The 24,462-nt window shown below is 46.0% G+C and overlaps 2 protein-coding genes across 3 annotated transcripts in view; one reads left to right on the forward strand and one right to left on the reverse strand.

Moving 5' to 3' along the window:
* The first annotated feature begins 371 nt into the window (after window positions 1–371).
* CHCT1 (CHD1 helical C-terminal domain containing 1) lies at window positions 372–18,164 on the forward strand. 2 transcript variants are annotated; one of them, XM_083480120.1, is made up of 6 exons: window positions 372–587; window positions 1,698–1,829; window positions 2,999–3,174; window positions 5,902–6,001; window positions 8,650–8,828; window positions 12,695–18,164. In XM_083480120.1, exons 1-6 carry the CDS (start codon window positions 525–527, stop codon window positions 12,720–12,722), a joined length of 678 nt encoding a protein of 225 aa, XP_083336246.1. In that variant the 5' UTR covers window positions 372–524; the 3' UTR covers window positions 12,723–18,164. The 2 variants fall into 2 exon arrangements, with proteins under 2 accessions (XP_083336246.1, XP_083336245.1); XM_083480119.1 differs by lacking the exon at window positions 12,695–18,164 and adding an exon at window positions 9,423–9,730 and having other exon boundaries at window positions 373–587.
* Window positions 18,165–19,767: 1,603 nt separating this feature from the next.
* The window catches only part of APPBP2 (amyloid beta precursor protein binding protein 2), a 39,291-nt gene continuing 34,596 nt past the window's right edge, over window positions 19,768–24,462 (reverse strand). The window contains exons 10-13 of the mRNA XM_083479928.1: window positions 23,919–24,004; window positions 22,985–23,175; window positions 22,687–22,852; window positions 19,768–20,520 (exon numbers count right to left, since the gene is read on the reverse strand). Coding sequence (XP_083336054.1) covers window positions 20,267–20,520; window positions 22,687–22,852; window positions 22,985–23,175; window positions 23,919–24,004 — 697 coding nt within the window. The 3' untranslated portion in view covers window positions 19,768–20,266. The remainder of the gene's footprint in view (window positions 20,521–22,686; window positions 22,853–22,984; window positions 23,176–23,918; window positions 24,005–24,462) is intronic.

Genomic DNA, 24,462 nt, shown 5'->3' on the forward strand with positions numbered 1-24,462 from the left:
TTTAACAAACCTCTATTTAATTTGGACCAATGCTTACTAGTCCTGCCAACAACTTTCGGTGACTAGGTCTCCCCTGCAGGAGGAATGAGAGAATAATGAAAGAGTGCATCTGAGGCAGTGCAGAAGGTGTTTTGTTGTTGTTGTCGTCGTTCACACCTCCGCAGAACAACCAAAATTCCTCGAAAAGAGACCATGATTCCTTCAGACATCTGAGGAGGCATTAAAATGATGGGAGCCATCAAGAGATGAGACTTAAGCCACACACACACACACAACCAAACACTCCCCCTGTTTCTTCTCAGGGAAGCAATCCCTCTTCCTTCGCTTGTCATAGGAATTTGGAACCAAATCGCCTCAGAGGTGAGGTCACAAACGCCGGCTTAGATTCAAACACACCCACACAGGCCGGACTGTGGCCCACGACACCCAGCTCATCTTTGGGTCCCTTGGCCCCCAAAGAGAGTCCCTAGGGAGCAGAGAAGGAGAAGGGAAGAGGCGGGATTTGGCTAACGGAGAATTCGGCCATGGGAGAAGCAACTGCCGGAAGAATGGCAGGCCTAGAAGAGTGGAGGAACAAGGTTTGTCAGGTCTGTGTAATGGGTACATTTTTGTAGTTGTTTGAGAAGAAAACCATTCCTTTGACTATGCATTTGGAAAGTTACCAATACTTTTCAGTTTCCAAAATAGGCAAGTGGGGGGGGGGCAAGGGACATGGCAGAGGCGTATAAACTTATGCACAATATGGATCTGCTGGGGTCATTTAGTGAAGCTGGCTATTGGGAGACTCAGGAGAGAAACTTATTCACACAACACATAGTTAACCTATGGAATTGGCTCTCACAGAAGCTGGCGATAACTCCAAACTTTCAAAAAAAGGATTGGACAAATTCATGGAGGGTAAGGCTGTCCATGGGACGCGGGTGGCACTGTGGGTTAAACCACAGAGCTTGCCGATCAGAAGGTTGGCAGTTCGAATCCCCATGACGGGGTGAGCTCCTGTTGCTCAGTCCCAGCTCCTGCCAACCTAGCAGTTTGAAAGCACACAGTGCAAGTAGATAAATAGGTACCACTCTGGCAGGAAGGTAGACGGCATTTCCGTGCACTGCTCTGGTTTGCCAGAAGTGGCTTAGTCATGCTGGCCACATGACCCAGTAGCTATATGCTGGCTCCCTCGGCCAGTAAAACAAGATAAGCACTGCAACCCCAGAGTCGTCCGCAACTGGACCTAATGGTCCCTTCACCTTTAAGGCTGTCCATGACTACTAGCTGCAATGGCTGTGGTCTGTCTCCACTGTTGAAGGCAGTATGCCTCTGAATACCAATCGTTGGGAACTTTACTTATAGAAAGTGCTCTTGGGATCAGGTCCCGCTTTCAGCCTTCCCACTGCGGCATCTGGTGGGTGGCTGTGAGAACAGGATGCTGGTCTAGACGGGTCTCTGACCTGACCCCGCAGCCAGGCTCTTCTTATGTTCACAATGAGGGCTGCTGCCGCCCCCCAAAGTCTGTCACCTGAGGCAGTTGCCTCATTTTGCCTAAGGATAGAGCTGGCTCTGTATGTCCACACTATTATCATTGTCTCAGCTGATTCTTCTGCCTCTTTCCTTGACCGGCCTTTTGCTTAGAGATTGCAGTTTTGCTTACTTTTTACCTGCGGGGACCCAAGAAAGTGACCTCTTGTGCGTCCAAATGTTTGCAGGCGACTGAGCTCCAGCTTCCAACCTGCCGAGACCGTGAGACGTCACACAGAGAGACCCTCACGAGAGTCGCGCCGTCGGGAGATGCGCTTGTCCACTACGCAGATGGACTGACACAGGACACCTTCAAAATAGTGAGAAAGAAAGCCATTTCTGCCCATAAAACTGTTGGGCATTGCTCCTGGAATACAAAGAATACATACACACACTCTCAAGGGATGGAGGAGAAATCAGATTCAGTTCACGTATAAAGGAGAACGCTGCAGTTTCCAAAACAATACACAAAGTGAAACAGCTATCCTTTGAAATTTGCAGGTCTCTGAACTTTGCAGTGAGGTTCCCCGGCAAAGTACAGTATACAAAAATGCATAGAATAGTAAAGTGTGCATAAGCATGCATATATTAGTGAATAAAGCCAGTCTTCCATAAACAGTTTTAACAGTGAATCCGTAAGTGACTGTGGAGGCCAAGTCTGGATCCACACGTCCTTCCACAGTGGGGACATTGGTTTCCAGGCGGGATTTGATCATGGTGTGGGTTTGCCAAACGTGCCTTTCTCTTACCTCATTTCTCTCTTGCGTCCTGAGTTCGAGTGTCTTCAAAGCCCATGACACCTTTGGTAAAGGCTGTTCTCCAACTGGAGCGCTCACAGGCCAGTGTTTCCCAGTTGTTGGTGTTTATATTACATGTTTTTTTAGATTTGCCTTGAGAGGGTCTTTAAATCTCTTACTTTGACCACTTTCCATTTTTAAGTTCAGAATAGAGTAGTTGCTTTGGAAGATGATAATCAGGCATCCAAACAACATGACCAGTCCAACGAAGTTGATGTTGAAGAATCATTGCTTCGACACAGGTGATCTTTGCTTCTTCCAGTACACTGGCATTGTCAGAGTGTCGGACTAAGACCTGAGAGACCAGGGTTTGAATCCCCAATCTGTCCCCAGTCACTGTCCTTAGCTTAACCTTCCTCACAGGGTTGCTGTGAGGATTAAATGAGGAGGAGGTGAACTGTATACACTGCTTTGAGCACATTGGAGAAAAAAGTTGGGATATAAACGCAACCAACCCACCAATCAGTAACATACAAAATGCATTATAACCGGAAAGATCGCTTTGCAAAAATCTGCGTATTAGGCAGAATTGCATTACATACCGAAATGCAAAAGTTCATGTGCGTTTGCTTTTAAACCACAATATTGTGAATATTGGGGAATTGAACTTAAGCCTGGAAAAAACTAAAGCTGACAAATCTGCCTATTGCTACAGTCCCCCCACCACCACTTTCTTCTCTCTCCCTCCCCAGTGCAAGGAGTTCCTGAGACCCTTCAAGAAATGCCTGCGGAAGCTGAATTTGCCCAAAGATTTCCCAAAGGAGAAGAGGCTGAGTTGCACCCGGAAGAACCTGACCATCCTCGGGGACCATATCAACATGTTCCTTCAGCACTACTGCAAGACCTGGGAGCTGAAGCACTGGAAGAAGTAAGAGGGGCCTTCCGCGGAATGAGTCTGCGCAACAGCATCCCAAAGGGCAGAATCCACTTGTGGGTGCCCTTCTCTGAATAGCAGCACTCTTTTAAGGGGCTGAGAGTATATTGCAACAGTTCCCTCTGGCATATACTGTATTACAGTGGTATCTCGGGTTACAGATGCTTCAGGTTACAGACTCCGCTAACCCAGAAATAGTACCTCGGGTTAAGAACTTTGCTTCAGGATAAGAACAGAAATCGTGCGGCGGTTGCTTGAGGTCCCATTAGCTAAAGTGGTGTCTCAGGTTAAGAACAGTTTCAGGTTAAGAACGGACCTCCGGAACGAATTAAGTTCTTAACCCAAGGTACCACTATATTACCAAAGACAGGGCTCCTCCCTTGCTTGGAAGTAGCTTCTGTACAGAGCCTGTTTTCTTCGTGATGAAATAGAGTTAATAAAAAATGTCATGGCACCTCCATAACCTGCGTTTATTTGCAACATACCAGCAGACTCCTAAGGCAGGTAGCATTACTGCTAGTCCTGAATCAATTCCTCAAGGAACAACTTACCCAGTGCTTTTTTTCTTTAAAAAAAATTGTTTAGGGGTACTCCCATTTTCCCACTCATATTGAAATACTGCCCCTCAATGAGGCCAAACTTAGATTCGCAAAATGTTTAGGGGTATGCGTACCCCTGTGTGCCCCCAGAAAAAAGCAGACTGTACCCCTCTGCTACTGGAGGGGACACTTTCCCTGCTTTTTGCCCCCTATCAAAACTGCTTCCTTCTGTATCTTTTGTATTTAAAGTACAGACTTATTGAGGTCATATGGAAATATACTTTAATTTATTTTGCATATGACCAAATCCTCAGTTGTTCTGAACTACTGAAGGATGGGGGGGGGGCGCTTTACGATTTAATAAATAAGAGCTATAATTCATTGTGAGGAGGGAGGCAATTATTTATTTCATGTTTGCCTCACCCATTACAATTTAATCACCAGCACCATGATAGCTTTTTTTTTAAAAAAAGATTTTAGCTCTCAGCTTCATTGATTAAAATTGGCCCTCAGTGATTAAAATTTGGCTCTTTTAAATCTGTTTGTTTACAAAGTTCCAGGCTGTGTAGGTGGGAAGCAAGCAGGGACATGGGTAAGTAATACAAGACTTAACAAGGTAATCCTGTAGGCATCTGCTCAGATGTAAACTCCATAGCATTAATGGTGCAAGATTCATGAAATTAGCCTGTTAGGTCTCAGGTCATCCCCTCCACCTTAGAAAAAGTTGCATGCTTTACAGGTTTGTCAGGCAGAGTCCAAAGCAAAATTCTAGCAAGAATCTCTTTAGTTATCTGTATAGGAGCCAAGAGCAAATGTTTATTTTCCGTTACCGGAATACTTAAGGATCAAGAGGGTTGAAAGAATTCCAGTTGCCCAGCTCTCTGCAAGCAGATAATAAGATAATCAATTTTTCTTTCTTTCTTCTAAAGCTGTTTACAGTACTCTCCAAATAGGGCTGTGAAAGGGCAGAAGTGGGTGATTTACAAGGACAATGGCAGAATGCTATGGCAGTGCAGAAACCCAGATGGTTCAATACTGGCAGTAGTTCAATATCTTGCTAAGCAGGGAAGGGCTGTTAAGTATCATTGAAGTCTGTCAAGACATACTATATTGCCCATGAAAAGTAGCTAATCAAAGGCCGATTTCAATAATTGATTTGGTTTAATCAATTGGGCCACCAGGAGGTCAAAGGCTCCTGTATCTATCAACTCTCTTTAATACTTCTGTAAGACAAGCAACCAGGGATGGGGGGAGAAAATTGATTAAGGCCACTTTTTAAAGGCAAACCTTTATAAATCTATACTTCCCAGAACACTGCAAGAACCAAAAGCTGCCATTGTTTGAAATTTGCACTTCTCCAAATTTTGCAGCGCGCTTTCCGAGCCATGTAACATGTACAAAATTGCATATGCTAGGGCAAAACGTTGACCAAAAAATGCATATTTTAGTAAACTAAATAACTAAAGAAATCTATAGTGTTATTTCAGAGCTAGACACTTTGCGAGGAGATGTCTATTAGGCTGTGTTCACACCATACCTTTAAAGCACTATGATACCACTTTAAGCGGCCATCGCTTCCCCCAAAGAATTCTGGGAGCTGTAGTTTGCTAAAGGTGCTGATAGATGCCCTCTCCCTGGCCTACAAGTCCCAGAGTTCCCTTTGAAGAGGGACAGGTTGTTAAACCACTCTGGGAACTGCAGCTCTTTCCATATGAACACAGAAAGCTGACTTATACAGAGTCAGACTGTTTGTCCATCTAGCTCACTGTTGTCTACACTGACTGGCAGCAGCTCTCTGGGGTTGCAGACAGGGGTATCTCCCAGCCCTTCCAGGAGACACCATTGCAGATTGAATCCGGGGTCTTCTGCATGCACCTGAGGCATGTCCCCTGCCTGAAGGCTGGCCTTTAGCCTTTAGCTCTCTTTGCAACCATCTCGCTTTCTGGCACCATTCTCTGTCCCACGTTCCATGGAAAAGTGACGTGTTTAAGTTCCAGTGGCGTAGCATGGGGGGTGCAGGGGGGCCCGGGCGCAACGGGCGCAACACCTGGGGGTCAGGGGTAGGGGGCGCAATTCCACTGGTTAGGGGGCGCAAATTACTTGCCTTGCCCCGGGTGCTGACAACCCACGCTACGCCACTGTTAAGTTCCCTCTCTCCTCCCACCTTTGCCGCCTGCTCTAGGATGCTTTGGAGGTTTGTCTCCCTCTTCTCAGCCCTCGACGAGAAGCAGCTGTGCAGATTGTACCGCTACAGCAAGACCGACCAAATGGCCAAGTTCCTGGTAAGAGCGATGCTTCCCTTGACATGGCAGAGAAAGCAGTGGAGGGTGGCAATAGGCAGCTGGGTAACAGGGCAACATCCAGCCTACCATGGAGGCGCAGGTCAATTTTGTGTCCAGGGCAGCTGTTTACCAGCTCCATCTGGCACGCAGGCTGAGACTCGTATCTGCCCGCAGACTGTCTCGTCAGAGTGGTGCATGCTCTAGTTATCTCCCGCTTGGACTACTGCAATGCGCTCTATGTGGGGCTACCTTTGAAGATGAGTCAGAAACGACAACTAATCCAGAATGTGGCAGCTAGACTGGTGACTGGGAGCGGCCGCCGAGACCACATAACACTGGTCTTGAAAGATCTACATTGGCTCCCAGTACGTTTCCGAGCACAATTCAAAGTGTTGGTGCTGACCTTTAAAGCCCTAAACAGCCTCAGCCCAGTATACCTGAAGGAGGGTCTCCACCTCCATCGTTCTGCCCGGACGCTGAGGTCCAGCGCCGAGGGCCTTCTGGCAGTTCCCTCACTGATAGAAGCCAAGTTACAGGGAACCAGGCAGAGGGCCTTCTCAGTAGTGGCACCCACCCTGTGGAACGCCCTCCCACCAGATGTCAGAGAAGAACAACTACCAGACTTTTAGAAGACATCTGAAGGCAGCCCTGTTTAGGGAAGCTTTTAATGTTTAACAGACCACTGTATTTTAATATTTTGTTGGAAGCTGCCCAGAGTGGCTGGGGAAACCCAGCTAGATGGGCGGGGTATAAATAATAAATTATTATTATATTATTACTCTGTTTTCCCAACCTGCCTCAAAAAATATATGAATCTCTCAATGAAAGTAGATTTCTTCTCTAGCCAGAGCCTTGGCAGATCATAGAATCATAGAGTTGGAAAGGACCCTGAGGATCACCTAGCCCAAAGCAGGAGCATGCAGCTGCCCCATAGGGGTATCGAACCTGCAGCCTTGGCCTCATCGGCACCACGCTCTAACCAACTGAACTATCCTGGCTGAAGTGGTCCAGAGAGAGGCGGGGACAGGAAGCAAGAGTCCATATCAGCACCACACATTTAAAGTTTTCATATGCCACTGTAACAGCCGTGGCTTCCCCCAAAGAAGAACCAAAGTCTCACCAAGGGCACTAGGAGTTGTTAGGTATCACAGCCATCACTGGCCAAGCTTGCTAGGCTGCTGGAAATTGTAGTTCAGCAGCACCTGGCAGGACAAAGGTCCCCCATGCCTCCTGCAGTTGAGCCCTACATTGCAGATCCTGAATTGAGTAGGGGTTGAACCAGATTACCTGCAGGATCCTACCATCTCTCTCTCTCTCTCTCCCCACACTCACCCACTTTTATTATTTTAAGCTCCTTTAGGGGCAATAAAGAGGCAATAGGACTGTTCAGAGGCAGTCTGTCTCAAGCAACAGGTCTGTGGACAAGGGCTGTTGCCATCCTACAGTGCTTGCCTCTGTTGGAAGCAGAATACTGGGCCCAGATGGGCCTTTAGGTTGACCTAGCAAGGCAACGTGTTCAATAACACCTCTCTCAGAGGTGTGGGGGCTATCAGATAGCACCAAAGAGATCCTTGGCAAATGCCCCAGCGTTGCCAGTATATTAACTCGATCTTTTTATGAGTTTTTATTAAGGCTGGGAGATGAGCGGGACAGTCTGAGTCATCACTGCTTCGTTGAAATCCCTGCTATGATCGATGGTGTTCTGTGCTGCTCAGGGCTTGCTAATGTGTGATTTCCCAGCCCCATGAAAAAGGAGAGTTAGCAGAGGAGGTTTTCTTCTGGAAAATTAAAGACATCACAAGGATCTAAATCAACCAGGAAGGCTACTGAATAACAGGCTGCATTTAAATAACTTTAATGGTGCGCAAAGCATCTGTTTTTTCCTAGTGGACAGTCTGCTTGTGCCAGCTGTTGGGGCAGTGAGCATGGCAGCCTTTGGGTCAAGCCAGGAATGTTGCAGAGTCAGACTATCGGTCCACCTAGCTCAGTAATGTCTACACTGACTGGCAGCAGCTCTCCAGGGTTACCAGGCAAGAGCTTACCCCAGCCCTGCCTGGAGATGCTGGGGACCTTCTGCATGCAAAGCAGATGCTCTGTCCACTGAGCTACAACTTTTCTCCTATTCCTGTTGCTAACCTAGTTAGGGCTGAACTGTCAACAGTTGTAAAGTTTAGCTGAACGTTTCTGGGGTGGGTAAAAAGTGCAAAACCACGTCCTCATGAATCTTTGGGGAGGGGGGTAATTTGAGGTGGGGGTGAGGCATTCACTGGAGCTTTGCACAGCTGCAAACATCCACCCGACAAAGGGCCTCGTAGGCTTTGCATTTAAATTGCAGCTTTTCCATAATGATTCACTGAGAAAGCCATAGCGGCACCCAGTGGTTGTGCCACTTTATAAAGAAGTTGGCCATGCCTGAACGCTTCCAGCTTTGTCCTGTATTCTACTATTTCTGCACCGTTATTTAACAATGGAGATGTATATCTGGGTGCTATACAATGGGAGAAGAGGAAAGCAGTAGCTCGTGTAAGAGCTCTTTTTGAGCATTCAAAGACGACACTTGTCCTCCGTTCCAGCGCTGCATTTTTGAAGAGCCGCAAGCCACCGAACGGGACACTCTCAAGTGTGCATGTCTTCGTATTTCATTCCAGAAAGCTTATTGCCGGTTGGAAAGTCCCGACATGGTTGTTCTGCCCGACAGTGGCAAGCTGATGAAGCTGCGTGATACCTGGGGCCTCCAAGGCGGTGCAAAGATGCAGGGGAAACTAAAACAGGTGTGCTCACTGTCGCGAGACTCTGACCTGCCTCCGGGAAGTACGTCAAAGAAGAGGTGAGTGAGGAGCATCAACTGTGCTCAAATTGGTAGGGGTGTGCAGGGGACGTCTAATGAAATCCATAATTCTCACAATTGACTAGGGATGGATGGATCCGTCATTTTCAGTTGCATTTCTCGTTTTCCGTTCTCTACATCCCTGCAGCAATTTGAGAATTGAAAAGAATAATCCTGATGTTTATCTGCATTTCAGTGCAAATTTCTCCTAACAGAGCCAGGGAAGGATTGCTGAAGGGCTGTAACTCAGTGCTAGAGTACAGGCTTTTGCGGTCAAGTGGCCCCAGGGTTGATTCCTGGCATCTCCAGGAAGGATTGAGAATGTCTATCCAAAACCCTGGAGAGCCCCTGCCAGTCAGTGCTGACAATACTGAGCCTCATGGAGCAATGGTCTCGGTATTAGGTAGCTTCTTTTACCGGGCACTTACAAGAAGGATGGGGATCTGTGGCCTTCTAGATGTTGTTGGATTCCTGATTCCAGCAGGGCCATCGATCGGGGATGTTGTGCATCCTTGCTGGATACTTCAGCAACATCCATTGGAAAATGGGTTCCCCACTCCTCTCTTAGGGAGTTTTTCCACCCTGTCTCTTCAGGCTGCACAAGAGGCCCTCAAAGGCAAGAAGGAAGGAAGGTGTCGATATCAGTCACCCCACGTACATGGCTACCATCTCACCTACCTCTACCAGCAATGAAGCAGCGAAGCTTTCTCCTGCGGCTGAAGAAACTCCTTTAAAGACTGACCGTTAGCATGTGCGGCGTTTACCAAGGAGACAACACACACACACAATGTACCCAACGGAGAATTTGTAGAAAGAGTTTAGCTTTCTGCAAGACGCCTTTTAAGTTAGGCCTCTGCAGAGACTCGATGTCAACAGCTTATATAAAGACCCGCTTCCCGAGAGCATCTTTCCTGGAGTTTATGATTCAATCTGCCTCCCAACAGTGGTTTGGGAGCAACATGAGGGTCAAAGATAAGTGGGCAGGGAGGTCTGTGAAGCGGAGAGGTGGAATGGCTCTGCTGAGTTGGGCTGTTGGGAACTGGAATCCAAAACACAGCCATTCAAACTGGGATCAGTGGGAGTTTTAGTCCAGAACACATGGGGTTGGGGCACGTTGAGGAAGGCAGAGCTCCCTTGCTTTGGTGATGGCTTTGTGAGGTTTTAAAGAAAGTGAGGATTTGATGAAAAACCATTCAAATCAAACCTCTTGCAGCAGGAGAGGGCAGAAGGGAAACCCCTTCCCAGTTTGTGGTAGCAAATTAGCACTTAATATTTCTCTCCATGGGAGGTGGCGCTGTGGGTTAAACCACAGAGCCTAGGACTTGCCGATCAGAAGGTCGGCAGTTCGAATCCCCGTGACGGGGTGAGCTCCCGTTGCTCGGTCCCTGCTCCTGCCTACTTAGCAGTTTGAAAGCACGTCAAAGTGCAAGTAGATAAATAGGCACCACTCCGGCGGGAAGGTAAACGGCATTTCCGTGCGCTGCTCTGGTTCACCAGAAGTGGCTTAGTCATGCTGGCCACATGACCCAGCAGCTTTCTGCAGACAAACGCCGGCTCCCTCGGCCAATAAAGCGAGATGAGCGCCGCAACCCCAGAGTCGGTCACAACTGGACCTAATGGTCAGGGGTCCCCTGACCATTTTAAACATTATAATCCTCTAAGGTGGGATGGGGAACCCTAGACCTGAGGGCAGAATGCAGCTCTCTGAGCCCTTCCACAGGGCCCTTGAAACTCTCCCCAGGTGAAAAAAAGAAAGTTAACTTTTCCTAGAAAGTCACTTCCTTAGCAACTACTGTAGTCTTTTGATCCTGAACTATAATGAAGCAGCAGTGCCACCTAGTGGCCACATGCCTCCTGGTGTGTACCACACAAGGCCCAAGTATAGTGCAAGGGCCTTCATCCTTCGTAGGCCCAGGATGCCCCCTTTGTAATCCCAAGCTAACGATGGGGCCGGCTCTACTGTTAACCAAAGTTCTATGTGATTCCCCATGGGAGTGGTCACAGACCGCATCTGCACCATCCATTTTAAAGCACAGTGGTACCACTTTGTACAGTCGATGGCTTCCCCCCATGAATTCTGGGAGGTGCTGTTAAGGATACTCAGAGTTGTTTGGAGACTCCTGGTTCCGTTCCTGGAGCTACAATTATCATTCTAGAGTACTTGAAGTGTCTCTTCACAGGGAACTCTGGCAGCTGTAGCTCCGTGAGGGGAATAAAGGGATTCCAAAAAAACAACAACACCCACAGCTCCCAAAATTCTTTGGAGAAACCCAAGGGTGTTGCAGTGGTGCTTTAAATGTGTGGTGTGAACATGGCCATAATTAAGATTTGGCGCTAGATAAGCGCGGGTGGCTCTGTGGTCCAAACCAAAAAGGTTGGCGGTTCGAATCCCTGTGACGGGGTGATCTCCCGTTGCTCAGTCCCAGCTCCTGCCAACCTAGCAGTTCGAAAGCACGTCAAAGTGCAAGTAGATAAATACTTACCACTCCGGCGGAAAGGTAAACGGCATTTCTGTGCGCTGCTCTGGTTCGCCAGAAGCGGCTTAGTCATGCTGGCCACATGACCCGGAAGCTGTATGCTGGCTCCCTCGGCCAGTAAAGTGAGATGTGCGCCGCAACCCCAGAGTCAGTCACGACTGAACTTAACTGTCAGGGGTCCTTTATCTTTTTTTAAGGCTCCTAACAATCAGCTAACTATGGACAATAGTCAGTGGTAGTCATGGTCGTGTTGATTAGTTTCTGTGGATTTACTCTTGCGTAGAACATAGAGACCTGTTCCTTTGTACCTGATCACACTGGAGAGGAGATAAGAACAATGGGCTCAAAAAGTTAAAGGAGGGCAGGAGTTGTGGTCTGCTGCCCACAGGCGATTTAGGATGGTGTGGGCCATTCCCCTACACAGGGTACTGAACTGAGGGGGGGGGGGGGCAAAGTAATAATAGAACCTGCCAAAGGGACAGAAAGGGAAGAAAATGTGTATGAGACACAGAATGAGAGCCAAATCCTTTGAGGATGAGGGAGACTGGAAGCACGATTCGTGTCACTGGTTTGTGATGTCAGGCAAACAGAAGGGCTCAGTAGCAGTTTTCTTTCCCAAAATTTCTCTCAAGAGCTTTGCTCCATGTTGCTGTTCCCAGTTGTGTACTGAGGCCTCTACCTCTGTCCCAGCCACTTAATTATTATTACTAGTATTATTAATCTATCCTTCACCTCAAAGTCTTAGGGTGGGCCGTAACAAGTAAAGCACAATGCTAAGAACTGTTAAAAACAGCTCGCAACCCCAGAAATAAGGTGGATCCTAAACCGTCCAAAACCGAAATAAAGAGTTGCATCTTTCCTGCACTCGATGAAAAACGGGATAGTGAAGGTGTCAGGCGCATAGGAGTCCTATGGCTTGGGGGTTTGCCACAGGGAATGCCCCACCACCCCGAGGGTGGTAAAACAACGAATAGGGCCCCCTTGGGCATTATTTCACCCCAGCTGACTACTGTCCCCACCCCAAAAGAAAATTCATTCCCTACATGAGGACTGAAATCATTCAGACTGAAATCACTTGGCTCAGGTGATCACCCACCCTCATCCGTGCCCCCAGTTCACCTCAAGGCTTGCCATTCCCCAAAACCCCCTTTAAAGGGAGGTGGCGCTTCACAGAGTGGCTTTCTGAACTGTTGTGTGAAGCCTCACTGTAGGGGGAACAGCTTACCTGGGTCGGCCTGCAGTTCCCTGTGCTGCAGTTGGCATGGCTGCCTATCAGTGGCCACATGAGCTGCAGAACGTGACGACACCTTACATATTATATATATATAGAGGAAGATATAAAACACTAAAGTAAAATATCCCCCCGACGCTGCCCTTTCCCCCCCACAGTGAGTTTTCCAAAGAGTGTGCCAAATGATAGCCGAAACAGAAGCTTGCTCGTTTTTTTTGTTTTGTCTTTTCCAAAAGAGCACAGAAGCCTTCTGCGTCCCGAACAAAGCACACCTGCACGAACGCAGGAACACTATATTTATTAGGTCAATTATCCATTTTTTAGCAATACAATTACAGAATTATCACAATGTTGGTTACAAACATACTCAGTATGGGTTTTGATGGTTACAAAGAATAAAAGTCGGGCACTGCAGTCTTGGTGCGAATGTTGGAGTACAAAAAAGAAAAGGGGGGGGGGAGAAACATGGGAAAGGGTGGCACAAGAGTGGAGGAGGATGAGCGTCCGAAAGTGATCAAGATGCTTTCATATAAATAACCGTGGCACAAAAAGAGAGAGAGGAAAGAGGGGTTCAGATTCAGAGCCGCCAGGAGGTGTGCTTGCTCCAATTTTAGTAGCTTTTGTTTCCAATGTACAGTGATATATGTATACATATATATATGTATATACATGTATTTTTAATCCCTTGTTAACTTCCACTGAATCAGTAAAAAAAACCCCACAACACATATATTAGTACTGAACTCGGTAATAATCAAGGGGGGGAAATGTAAAAGTTTGTTCACCTCCAAGGAGTTAACGCTAAAAAAATTATCTCTCTCTTTTCTGTTTAAATATTATTATTTTAAAAAAAATCATGGCAACATAGCTTCCTATAAAGGAATATACACAGAAAGGAAAGCAGATGGAAGATTTAAGAGTTACACGTATGGTACCTGTGACAGTTAAAAGTGATCCAACACTGAAAAAAACCTGTGTGCCAAACACCAAGTTTCTAGATATCTCTATATATTTATATAGTATATATATTTTCCCCATCTTTATTTTTTTATTTTAGAGTTTTTGAAACAAAACAAAATATGCACTTGGAAAAACAACTTCCTAAGGCCTCTCCAAGCTATAAGTTGCTTAGGATTGCAATGAAAATATTTGCTAATGAGAACTTGGAAAGCAAACGGCGATATATTTCTCACGGGACAGGGAAGAAGCTGGTTTCACTGCCTAAAACATACCTGAGTTTGGGGAAGGGAGGGTGGGCAAACACCGCCAGAGCTCTGCCGAAAAGGAATTGCGCAAGCGTTCTCTTGCTACATGGAAATTTTTTCTTCCTTCCTTCCCTCCCCACCTTCTCAACACAACATCATCAACAAAAAAACACACCTAGCAAAGGAATTTCCCCCCAAAAGGCCAAAAGGTGAAAATGTGCAACAGGCTAAACCTGTGTCAAAGACACAAAAAAGCAACTGAATTAAGAAGAAAAATAAATCCCAAAGGAGGACAGATATTTCAAATCGCAGTAATAGCACTTTGATCCAGCAAGGGTTAGGTGGTGAAGGAACATTATCGGGCTCCTCCAAACCCAACCAAATGGTAGATTCCAGAACAAAATGGCACCGTGTGGATCCAATGAGGAGCTGTATGGAGAAATGAGTTTTCCACCACGCATGTGGCCAAGTGGCTCCACTGGGGTGTGCGTGTGTGCTGCATCTTTAATCCTATTTTTGGGCAGTTTTGCCTTTCCTTACAACCATAAGAACAAGCCGCCTTCTATCAATATTGTTATCTTTCTTAAAGGTGGTAGGTGGGATGGAAGGGAGAGAAGGAAGGCCCTCATTACGTAATGTAAGTTATTAATAGCGTAAAACATCTGCCGAGGCAACTAGATTGATGGATTTCCAAAGAGCAACTGTTGCTATCAAGCAGTACCAGCTGTTCATTGGTTAACTTTAGCCAACATCATCAGAAGTTGGTTTTAGGCTCGACACATGGCTAAAAGGATGGAGAGAAACAGACCCTCTTCCCCCACCTCCTTCTCCTGCACTGCTAGAAGCAACAATGCAACAGCAACTTCATTAAGCCAGCATCAGAGAGCAGCATCTCACCGTGTTATGGGGTTACAGAAGGCGGCGAAGGTTCGGCCCATTTCACAAGTCCCTGTAATTTCAGCGGGAAAGACTAAAGCAGGCATCCCCAACCTTCGGCCCTCCAGATGTTTTGGCCTACAACTCCCACGATCCCTAGCTAACAGGACCAGTGGTCAGGGATGATGGGAATTGTAGCCTCAAACATCTGGAGGGCCGAAGGTTGGGGATGCCTGGACTAAAGCAAGTATTCAGCGTTCTTGTAGAAAACTGATGGGACTTAAAAACATGTCTACAAATCTCTCCCACCTAAATCTCAATGGGACTTGGGAGCATGTAGCTTTTGAGTGGATTGTGTCTGATGCTTATAGGCCAGGGACAGCTTCCCAAGCCTCAAATAACTGGCCTCTCTACAAGCAAGACCAGCTTCAGTTGCTTCCAAGCAAGGCAAATGGTACTTGCTGGGCCGTTAAGCGGCTGGAGAATCCCACGAGACAGATAAGTCAATGGTTAGCCAGATTCGCTGTGTTGTGTTGTGAAGTGGACCAAGGGAGCTGGGAGGGGAGTGTCCTTCCATGACAACTTGACTATTGGGCTGGGTGGTCAAGTCCATTTAAAAAAGCCTCTGCTATTCCTTTCGTCCTAACCACTCCAATCTGATTTGAAAATGAAACCTGAATTTGCAAGGGTAGGGGAAAGACACAAATTTAAAAAACTGGAAGAGGATGGAAACTGTGAGGATTCTCCCAAGACTCATTCATTCTTTTAAAACGGCTTTGTTTTGAGGGCTTTCTGGAACAATAACAACAAAATAATAATCCATTTCTTAAACGCTGCAGTACACTCCCGTGGAGAAAGTTGCTCAAGAGGCAAGGAGGAGGCAGATATATAATATTGAAATGTCAGGTTTGTTTTGCGGTGTGATTGTTTGGGGAGAGAAAGGAAGACTCAATCTGTTTCTAGTGAGTTTATTACCTAGTATTGTGGGGGGAAACAGAGTTGAGAACTCCCTTCTCTTTCTCATGCACAGCCCCTACAGTGCTGTACATGAAAAATGTGGCCTAGTATATAATGTGAGCACTATTACTAAAATAGAATACTCTTTCAGAAATCAACACCTTGCTTTTAAAATGCCAGCTCCTTCCCAGCCCCCAGAAAATCAGCAGGAGCTTTAAAAGAAGGGAAACTTCAACATAAATCAAGAGAGGCACATGGCAGCCTTTGCACATGAACCTGGCACAGAAAATTAAACCCATTTCAAAGGAAATTGTTAAAAAACCAAAAAAAAACCCACACAGACACTTCCAATTCTGTCTCCCCTTTTTAGTAGGCTAGAGGATCTGGCTTTGTATATGCTATATATTTAAAGCACGTGGCTTTCTCCAAAAAATCCTGGGGACTGTAGTCTACCTCTCAAAGAGCTACAAGTTCCAGGGCGCTTAAGAAACTACAGTTCCCATGATTTTTGTGCGCGCACAATCTTTAAATTAGTACCTATCATGTGGTTCTTTTTACCTCTGACTCCCAAAGGTTTTTCTTCAAAAGGTCTCTGCTCAAGAGCAGAAACCTCAAGAGAATTCCAGATTTCCCAAGGTTTTCGTTCCATTTTTATTTTTAAAAAAGAACCTTCTAAAAATTCAAGGAGCAGAAATTGAAAATATCTTCCGGGTTCGTCCAGACATCAGCCTTGGTTACACTTACACAACCAACTGAGGGCCACTGTTAACATTCGCTCATTAAAAATTAGCATATTCCCAGTGGAAAAGGGAGTAAGGAAGGTACCATTTTTCTTTGCTTCCAAGGTCCTAAGAATGGCAAATAGCAGAGATGTGGAAGCATGCTCATATGCAACACAGTCAAGCCCTGTGTGCTAAGGAAATTGGGGAGCAACAACCCGCCCAGAGACTATTCTGACAGGCAGAAGCAATCTAGATTCTTCTAAAAGATTTGAGGCAAAAACTTCCCATTGTCTTCACTTGGGAAAGAAAGGGGGGGGGGGAGAGAGCATTTCAACTAAACCTTTCGTTGTGGGAACTTGGAAAGACCTGGCAAGTCTAAACAACCCTCAGTCACAAATACACACACAAATAAAAGCAACTCGCAATTAATGCAATTAATTAATTGGGCATATCCCAGAATGCAGCCAACATGATTTAGACTGGATTGAGGGCGAGGAGAGGGGGAAGAGGAAAGAAGACTAATTTTTTTAACAAAACCAATAACCCATCCATGGTGGTACCTGTCCTAAAGCATGGGAGGCGGAATAAATGGGTGGTTGAAATGCTCCGGAACAACAACTGTTGATAAAAGATAGTGATGTCAAATTGGTGGAAGGGGTTCAACACGGAGGAGCCTTTTCCTTCCTCTGAAAGATCATTTGCAAGCAAGAACCAAGGAGGAACATGCAGGAGAAAATGAACCGAAAGAACTCTGGGCTGAACTGCTTCAGGACCGCACTTGGGAGTTGCCATTTTTCAAAGCTCCCGTTTGTTATAATCTTGAAATACAAGTGTCCACCCCCACCGATTAAGCAGCAAGTATTCTAGGTATCAAGGTTCTAGCTCGGCCTACACTGGAGTAATCCCACAGAAGATAATGAGGCTATGCCAGTACTTGCAAGAGAGGAATTCCCTCGAAACCTTGTCTTGAACAAGGTTTAAGGGCTCGTTTTAATTCCAAAGGCGGCCCGTAATTATTATTTAAGTCAGCAAGCTTTGCTGGTTTGTATAGTAGTTACAGCAATCCAATTTATTCGTTTTTGCTCTCTGAGGCAATATAATGGGCATGGTTGTACTAATGGTAGTGTTTTGCAACTTTGGGCTTTTCTTTTTTTTACTTTCATCTAGAATGGCAACAGACGTGCTGCGACTTTAGCAATTGGATTAAAGCCTTTGACTCCCAACACCCAATCTATTCTGATGTTTGGTTTACAGCAGCTAAACTGTGGCTCTTTAGATTGGCAACTGCCAACTTGGTGCCTCTCCAAACGTCTTGGACTCCAACTCCCATCAGGCTTGTGAAGGCTGAAGGAAGTTGCTAATCTGACAGCGCATGGAGGGGCTCATGTTAGCCCACCCCGGTTCGACACTCAAACTGTCAGTCAAAAGCAACTTTTAATGGCCACTTACTGGGAAGCCAGCCTGCTGAAGATCTGACATCTGCAGCATTGGGTATCTATGGGGATTACAGTTGCAAAGTTTTATTCTGAGGGACACTTCTAATAGAAAAAGTTTTTTACATGGTGGGTGGGTGGGGAAATGGGATTTTTATTTCAGAATACTTGTCCAGCTCACGGAGACTTGTGGTTCAGAAATACACCTGGAAAGCACCACGCAGGGAGGCTGATTCTGGGCCTGCAACAATATTCCAGGAAGGTCTTCCTACCATGTGTGGTTCTGGCATCCAGAAATTCCCATAATAACAACAAGAGCTGCTAAAGCCACAGCTCCAAAAATCAACACCTTTTGTTTCAAGCAGGGTGTTGACGAGATACCCCACCCACCACGCACAGGGAAGGAAGTATCTTTTAAAAAGGCACTATTATTTTTTTAAAAAAACCAAAAACTATCAGCCTGCAATATTCCAGGTTAAAAGCCAAACACTATTGCTATTAAATGAGGAACTCTCAGTAACTTCCAAAGCCACCGACCGCTAAGTGTTGATGCTCTCTTTTGACGACAGATTGCCCCCACTTGCTTTCCATCCCCCACCCAAAAACCTCACAAATTAAAGGGGGGGAAATGAATGAAACTCATTCCAAACACTAGAGAGGCTTTTTCTCTCTCTCCTGCTTTCCCTGGGCAACTTATAAACCCCCTGAAAATAGAGGAGAACACCTGACAAAACCCTTAACCACAGAGACACTGCCTGCATCTCTGCATTAAGAAGTGAGGTAAATAGGAACTCTCCCCCTCCTTCCTTTCCAACCTAGCTCACTATATGCTACATAGGTCTTTCAAAGTTCATTTACTACCTCGGTGTTAAAAAGATGGTACAATTAAAAGAAAAACCCACAAACCACACATATACCCCAAAATTAAGACAAGCTAGTGAGACAGGCATAGTTATTTTTTTTTGTTTTGCTTTTTAAAAAACATATTATGACAGACATTAAAAATATATATATAAAAAGAATTGAGTTCTGGCTGTTTTAACGTAAAAAATAATAATGATGAAGCTGAGAGAGAAAGGAAGAAAGACAGACCTGTTGTGCTTATTCTTTTTTCTTTTTTTTGGCATTATCCATTGACCCCTGCAAGCTGTACAATAAAAAAAAAAGATCATCTGCAGATATTAAAACAAAACCAGATTTTTTTCCCTTAATGATGACGACCAATCTAATTAGCACAAGCAAGTTATAGCCTTTAGAGAGAGCCCGTTTCAAAGACAGGGGAAAGGGGAAGGAATAGCATTTGCTATGCTTTGCTTACGGTGCTAAACATCTAGTTTACCTGTGTAAACTTAGTATTTTAAAAAGACATGCCTTTGAAACCGCCGAAGAACGTTGAAGCTCCTAGCTCTGTAATCTAGTACATGTATGTATATAAAGTCTCCATTCATCACTTGAAAATACACCCCTTCGTGAAGCAATCCTACCGAGTTTAAAAAAGCAAATGCAAAAGGGCAGAAATTGTGACTAGAAAGCCATTGGTCCGAGACTCTTTTCCTAAGGACGGGCTGGTCCGCTTGAAATCTCCCGGTCCTATTACAGAAAACTCTTTTGCCCTGTACGGAAAACAAAAACAAAATAAAATAAAGCAAGGAAGCTGAGAGACTAACATATTCTGCCAGTGGTTACCACTTTCAGGTGAACACTGGCCCATTTCGGGTGCTCTTTGAAAGTGCAAACGGTGTTCAGACGGAGGCTGAGCAACCAAGCATCACTTCCCAGGAGGAAATTCTTCGCCATGTCTCTTCGTAAGGCAGCAGAAGGCAAGAAGCGAAGACTTCCCCCACCCCTTTTCTTTTTTCCGTGTGTGTATAAATATCTGTGGTTACTTTTTTCAACAATCCGTATCAAATAAGTTTTTTCTTTGTTTTTACACTGTATAACAAGAATAATCATATGGTCGTATAGGACTTCAGACTTGTCACAAGCACTGGTCAGGGGGCACCCTCCTTATCCACCAATTAATAATGCAACTCTCAGAATGGTTTAATGGCTTTATTGCTCTCTTTCCATTCTCGCAGAGATTTCGTGTAAAGTAGCTTCGCTTGGACAAAAAATAAAAAATAAGAGAACATCGTTAGGGGTGTTTATGGGTTTTTTTTCTTCTTCCTTTATATATATATTTATATATATGTATATGTATCTCTTTCTCTCTCTCTCTCTCTCTCTCAAGTTGAAAACGTGAGCCAAAACAAAACATGCCGTACTCATGCTGGTAAGAATTTTAGCACACATCCGTCTGTTATGGTCACTCCATTCAAAGCTGAGATTCCTCCCCTCCCCGAGAAAACAGGGGAGTTCTAATGGACTGGACCAGTGTTTCAATGCAATTGCAGCCCCCTCAGAGAGAGAGAGAAAAACACACACACAAAACTACATGGTTTCAAATTTCACAGTATGACTTTTCCCATGTAAATTTGGGGAGGTGGGAACAGAAGAAGGAGGGGAAAAATAGTCGTTGGTAAAATTGACCAAGGTCCTTAGCAAATCTGTCCTTCGGCGGTCTGAGACATCAGGAAAGACTGGACAACTTCTTCAGTGGATTGCAGGCTGGTGCTCACGTCCTCGAGGGCGTCTGTCACTGAAAACTGCCGATCCCGCAACCGGTTCCAGTTGGCCAAAATGTTGTGGTACTCAAATACCTTCTCGTAATTGCCAATGGAATTGTACAGTTTAATGAGGCCCCTGTAGTCATATTCTAGTCCACTGTAACCTTCCCCAAAAAGCTTCTTCCCTAAAAATAAACAAAATGTGAAGGAGAATTAATGCTGTACTTTTTTCCAGTGTTGCCTAACAGAGAAGCCTGCTCTTTATTTTATTTCATTAAGTAAAAATCTGCTACCTTTCAGCTGGAGTACATTTTACCATGTTCTCCGATCTGGGGTGGGGAAACTGTGTCTTCCCTCTTCTCTCCAGATGTTCCCTGAGTACAACTCCCACCCTCCCTGACCACTAGGCATGCTAGCTGGAGCTGATGGCAGGCAACGTCCAGCAGCATATCAAGAGCCACAGGTTCCCCACCCCCAGCCTAAAGGAACAGAGAAGACATTGCTATTTATACTGGTTCCCGCATGCCCTCAAAAATAAAATCTTGAGTGTGTGCTATCCCCACCACCTCAAATAGACCTGGAAGAAGGATCTACAGTCATACCTCATGTTGCGTTCGCTTCAGGTTACGTCTTTTCAAGTTGTATCCCGCGGCAACCCAGAAGTACTGGAATGGTTACTTCCGGGTTTCGCCGCTTGCGCAGAAGTGCTAAATCGCGCCGCGCGCATGCGCAGCACTTCTGGATGTGAACGCTTCGAGTTGCAGGCGTGCCTCCGGGACGGATTACGTCTGCAACTCGAGGTTCCACTGTATATATGATTAAACCAACCAAGATTGGTGGAGAAGGGACAGCATTTGCTCCCTTCAAACATCTCCCCCAAAACCATGTCCAGCGTGTTGGACCTCATCACCAGCTAAAACGAAGCACAATTATTTGCTCACAGGCCTCCGCTATTGCCCTAGGTCCTTTACGTTGGGATGGATCCAAATGCTGTGTGCACAGAAAGCTACCTGTCGTTCCTGCTCCCTCTGCAAGAAGCTTCTCTGGAAGTCTGGGGGACACACCTGAAAAGCACTGGTTAGGCAGCAGGGGCCTCTGGTGGGAGAGCATTCTTGTTTTGTAGAAAGGCTATTGTAGTACTTTTATCAGTGGATAGTTCCCACATTGCTTGGCTTGTTGTTACTCCCTTTGCTTTATCAAGTTCTTGCTAGCCACCCCTGGGTTTTCTTTTAGAAGAAAAGGGGTCTTGAATGAATGGATGGGTGGGCAATTGTCTTGAAATGGGTGGAAGAACCTTGTGGCAGCGGGATGCTCATGGCAACAATTCCCTGTCACAAAACAAACCCGCCAAGGAAATATCCCTCCCCTGAAAACAGTACAAACCCAGGCAACAACACGGCACATCCACCCTCTTCTGCGGCCACACCCCAAAATAACACAACCACAACAATATAATAGGCAACTCTCCCCATCATTCTCCCAGTGCCGATCCCAATTCTTACCATGCAACAGAGAATGCCCTTTCCTCCCCCTCTAGCTCAAACCTCTTTTCTTTAAAACTAAAGCTTGACTGGGCAGGAGGGAGAACAAATCAACAGCTACAGCTGCCTTCTACTTTTTCCCTTCTAGGAATGATTGTGGGGCCCCGAGGCATTCTGGGAAGATGAAACAAAAATGGCTGGAAACAAGAATTTGCCTCCCAATGACTAATTTTCTTTTAATGATAATAAAAAAGAAACTTGAACGATCGTGAGGGGCTGGAGGGTGCCAAGGGAGGTGTTGGGGAACCCACAGACACCTTGCTGGCAATCCCAGTGGTAAGCCAGAAACCATAGCATGGTTATCTGTTCCTGGCTCATGCTGGATGATAACAAACCAGACTCATGGTCTAGCCATAATCCTAAACTAATGATTGTGATTTGTGATGGAGACAAACAGCTCAGGAAGACATGTCTGTTGCAAACAGTTAACTATGGTTTTGCTGTAACACAGAAACTGAGGCAGTGTGTGTTGTTAGGCCAGACTGAGACACGGTGCCTGATCTAAGGTCATTCAGTGAGCTTCATGGGAGAGCAGGAATTCAAAGCCTGCCCCAAATCCAAGCCAGGTATGTGGAACTTTTGGCCTTCCGGATGTTGTTGGATGCCAGCTCAAAGCAGGCATGGCCAAGGATGATGGGAGCTGTAGTTCAGGAACTTCTGGAGGGCCAATGGTTCCCTACCTTCTCCTCATCCATCCTTTTTTACCTGGACTTCTTCCAGGGGAAAGAGAACCTCACCTACACGCCCCCACCCCCCGGGAGAGACAACATCACTGTATATGCAAGCTTAGGCTCAAAAGTGTTTACACACCAATTGCTATGGATCTCAAATAAAGCTTTTCGGCGTTTTCGTACTGATTCATGTCGTAGTTGTAGAGCGAGGCAAGGTGTCCCACGGAAAGAGCAACTTCGTAATCTTCTTGGCCGAGAAGCTGCTCCTTGATCTGGATTGCTTTGATGTGCATCTCTTCCGCTTCCTGGAACATGCCCACAAAATTAAGACAATGGTGAATTGCCGGTCTTTTACTAGATGATTGTCAAGAGAGCCAGAGATACAGTTCAAGGAAGACATGTCAATAATATTTGCTGCCCCCCCCCCAAATAATTACCTTAAATTTCCTCATGGACTGGTAAAGCCTGCCAAGGTTACCATAGTGTTTTGCCGTCTGCACATTGAACTCCCCAAAGGCTTTCTTGGCAAGCTGGAGCGAAGACAGGTGTAAGTCGTGGGCTTCCTGGAGTAGCCTTTGTTCTGTCTCCTTATTGTGACAGTCAATGGCAATCTCCTCCAAGATCAGTGCTTGCACGGGAAAGGGGGGAGGAAAGAGACACATTAGAAGACCCAACACCATTAAAGGCATCAGCTAGGACCCCTAGGAAGTGAATGCTGACTTCTGCATTATCTGAAAAGTCCTTCAGCTCAACTCTAGCCCTTTCCCAACTCCAATTATTGGGCTGCTTTGAAGGTGTACGCAAAGCTCAAACACATGAGCCACTTAGAGCTGACCCTGCCTTTAGGAAGAGTGAGGCGTGGGCCTCAGGTGGAAGATGCTGGACACGGTGGAGAGAGGCACTGTTTTCCCACACATTTCCTTCCCTACCTGTCCTTGACATTTGCTACAGTAAAGGTAAAGGGACCCCTGACCATTAGGTCCAGTCATGACCGACTCTGGGGTTGTGGCGCTCATCTCGCTTATTGGCCGAGGGAGTCGGCGTACAGCTTCCGGGTCATGTGGCCAGCATGACTAAGCCGCTTCTGGTGAACCAGAGCAGCGCACGGAAATGCCGTTTACCTTCCCGCTGGAGCGGTACCTATTTATCTACATGCACTTTGACGTGCTTTCGAACTGCTAGGTTGGCAGGAGCAGGGACCGAGCAAAGGGAGCTCACCCCGTCGCAGGGATTCGAACCGCCGACCTTCTGATCAGCAAGTCCTAGGCTCTGTGGTTTAACCCACAGCGCCACCCGTGTCCCTTATTTGCTACAGTACCAGCAGTTATTTCTGCTCCCTAAGCGCCACAGCTAAAAGCAGCATGGAGGTACCTTTAACTCTTTTGGAGGAGGCAAGGAGAAGGTGGTCTTCTGGGAGAATGTGGGTTATGATGCCAATCGCACGCTCCGCATGGAATCTAAGGTCAAGAGCAAACAGGCACACATGAGGGGGAAATCTCTTGGAAAGTTACTGAGTAGTCAACACAGAAACAGCAAGTTCCCAGAAGGGCCATCTAAATCATGCACAGAGGGCTTTGTGGGAATTGCATTAGCATACCGTGGGTTTTTGTAGACACTGGGCAGCTGTTTAGCACATGCTAAGAACACGGGGGGAGGAACAGGATGAAAAAGACTTATGTGAGAGATTCTGGTATGTTTGCAAGACATCTTGGGAAAAGGCACAACTTTCACCTTAGAAACAAAGACTGCATTTGTCTGCCTGGTGGTAAGGAGATGGGAGGAAATTCTCCTCCTGACAAAGAAATAATTTTTTCTCTCCATCTCCCATACTCTCTTCAGGATCATCCAACAAACCTAACTGGCAAGTTTAGGGTGGCGGGGCAAAGTCTTCTTTGCACAACATGTTAACTTGCAA

This window comes from Podarcis liolepis, assembly GCF_965112155.1.
Source record: "Podarcis liolepis genome assembly, chromosome: 16".
Lineage (NCBI taxonomy): Eukaryota > Metazoa > Chordata > Lepidosauria > Squamata > Lacertidae > Podarcis > Podarcis liolepis.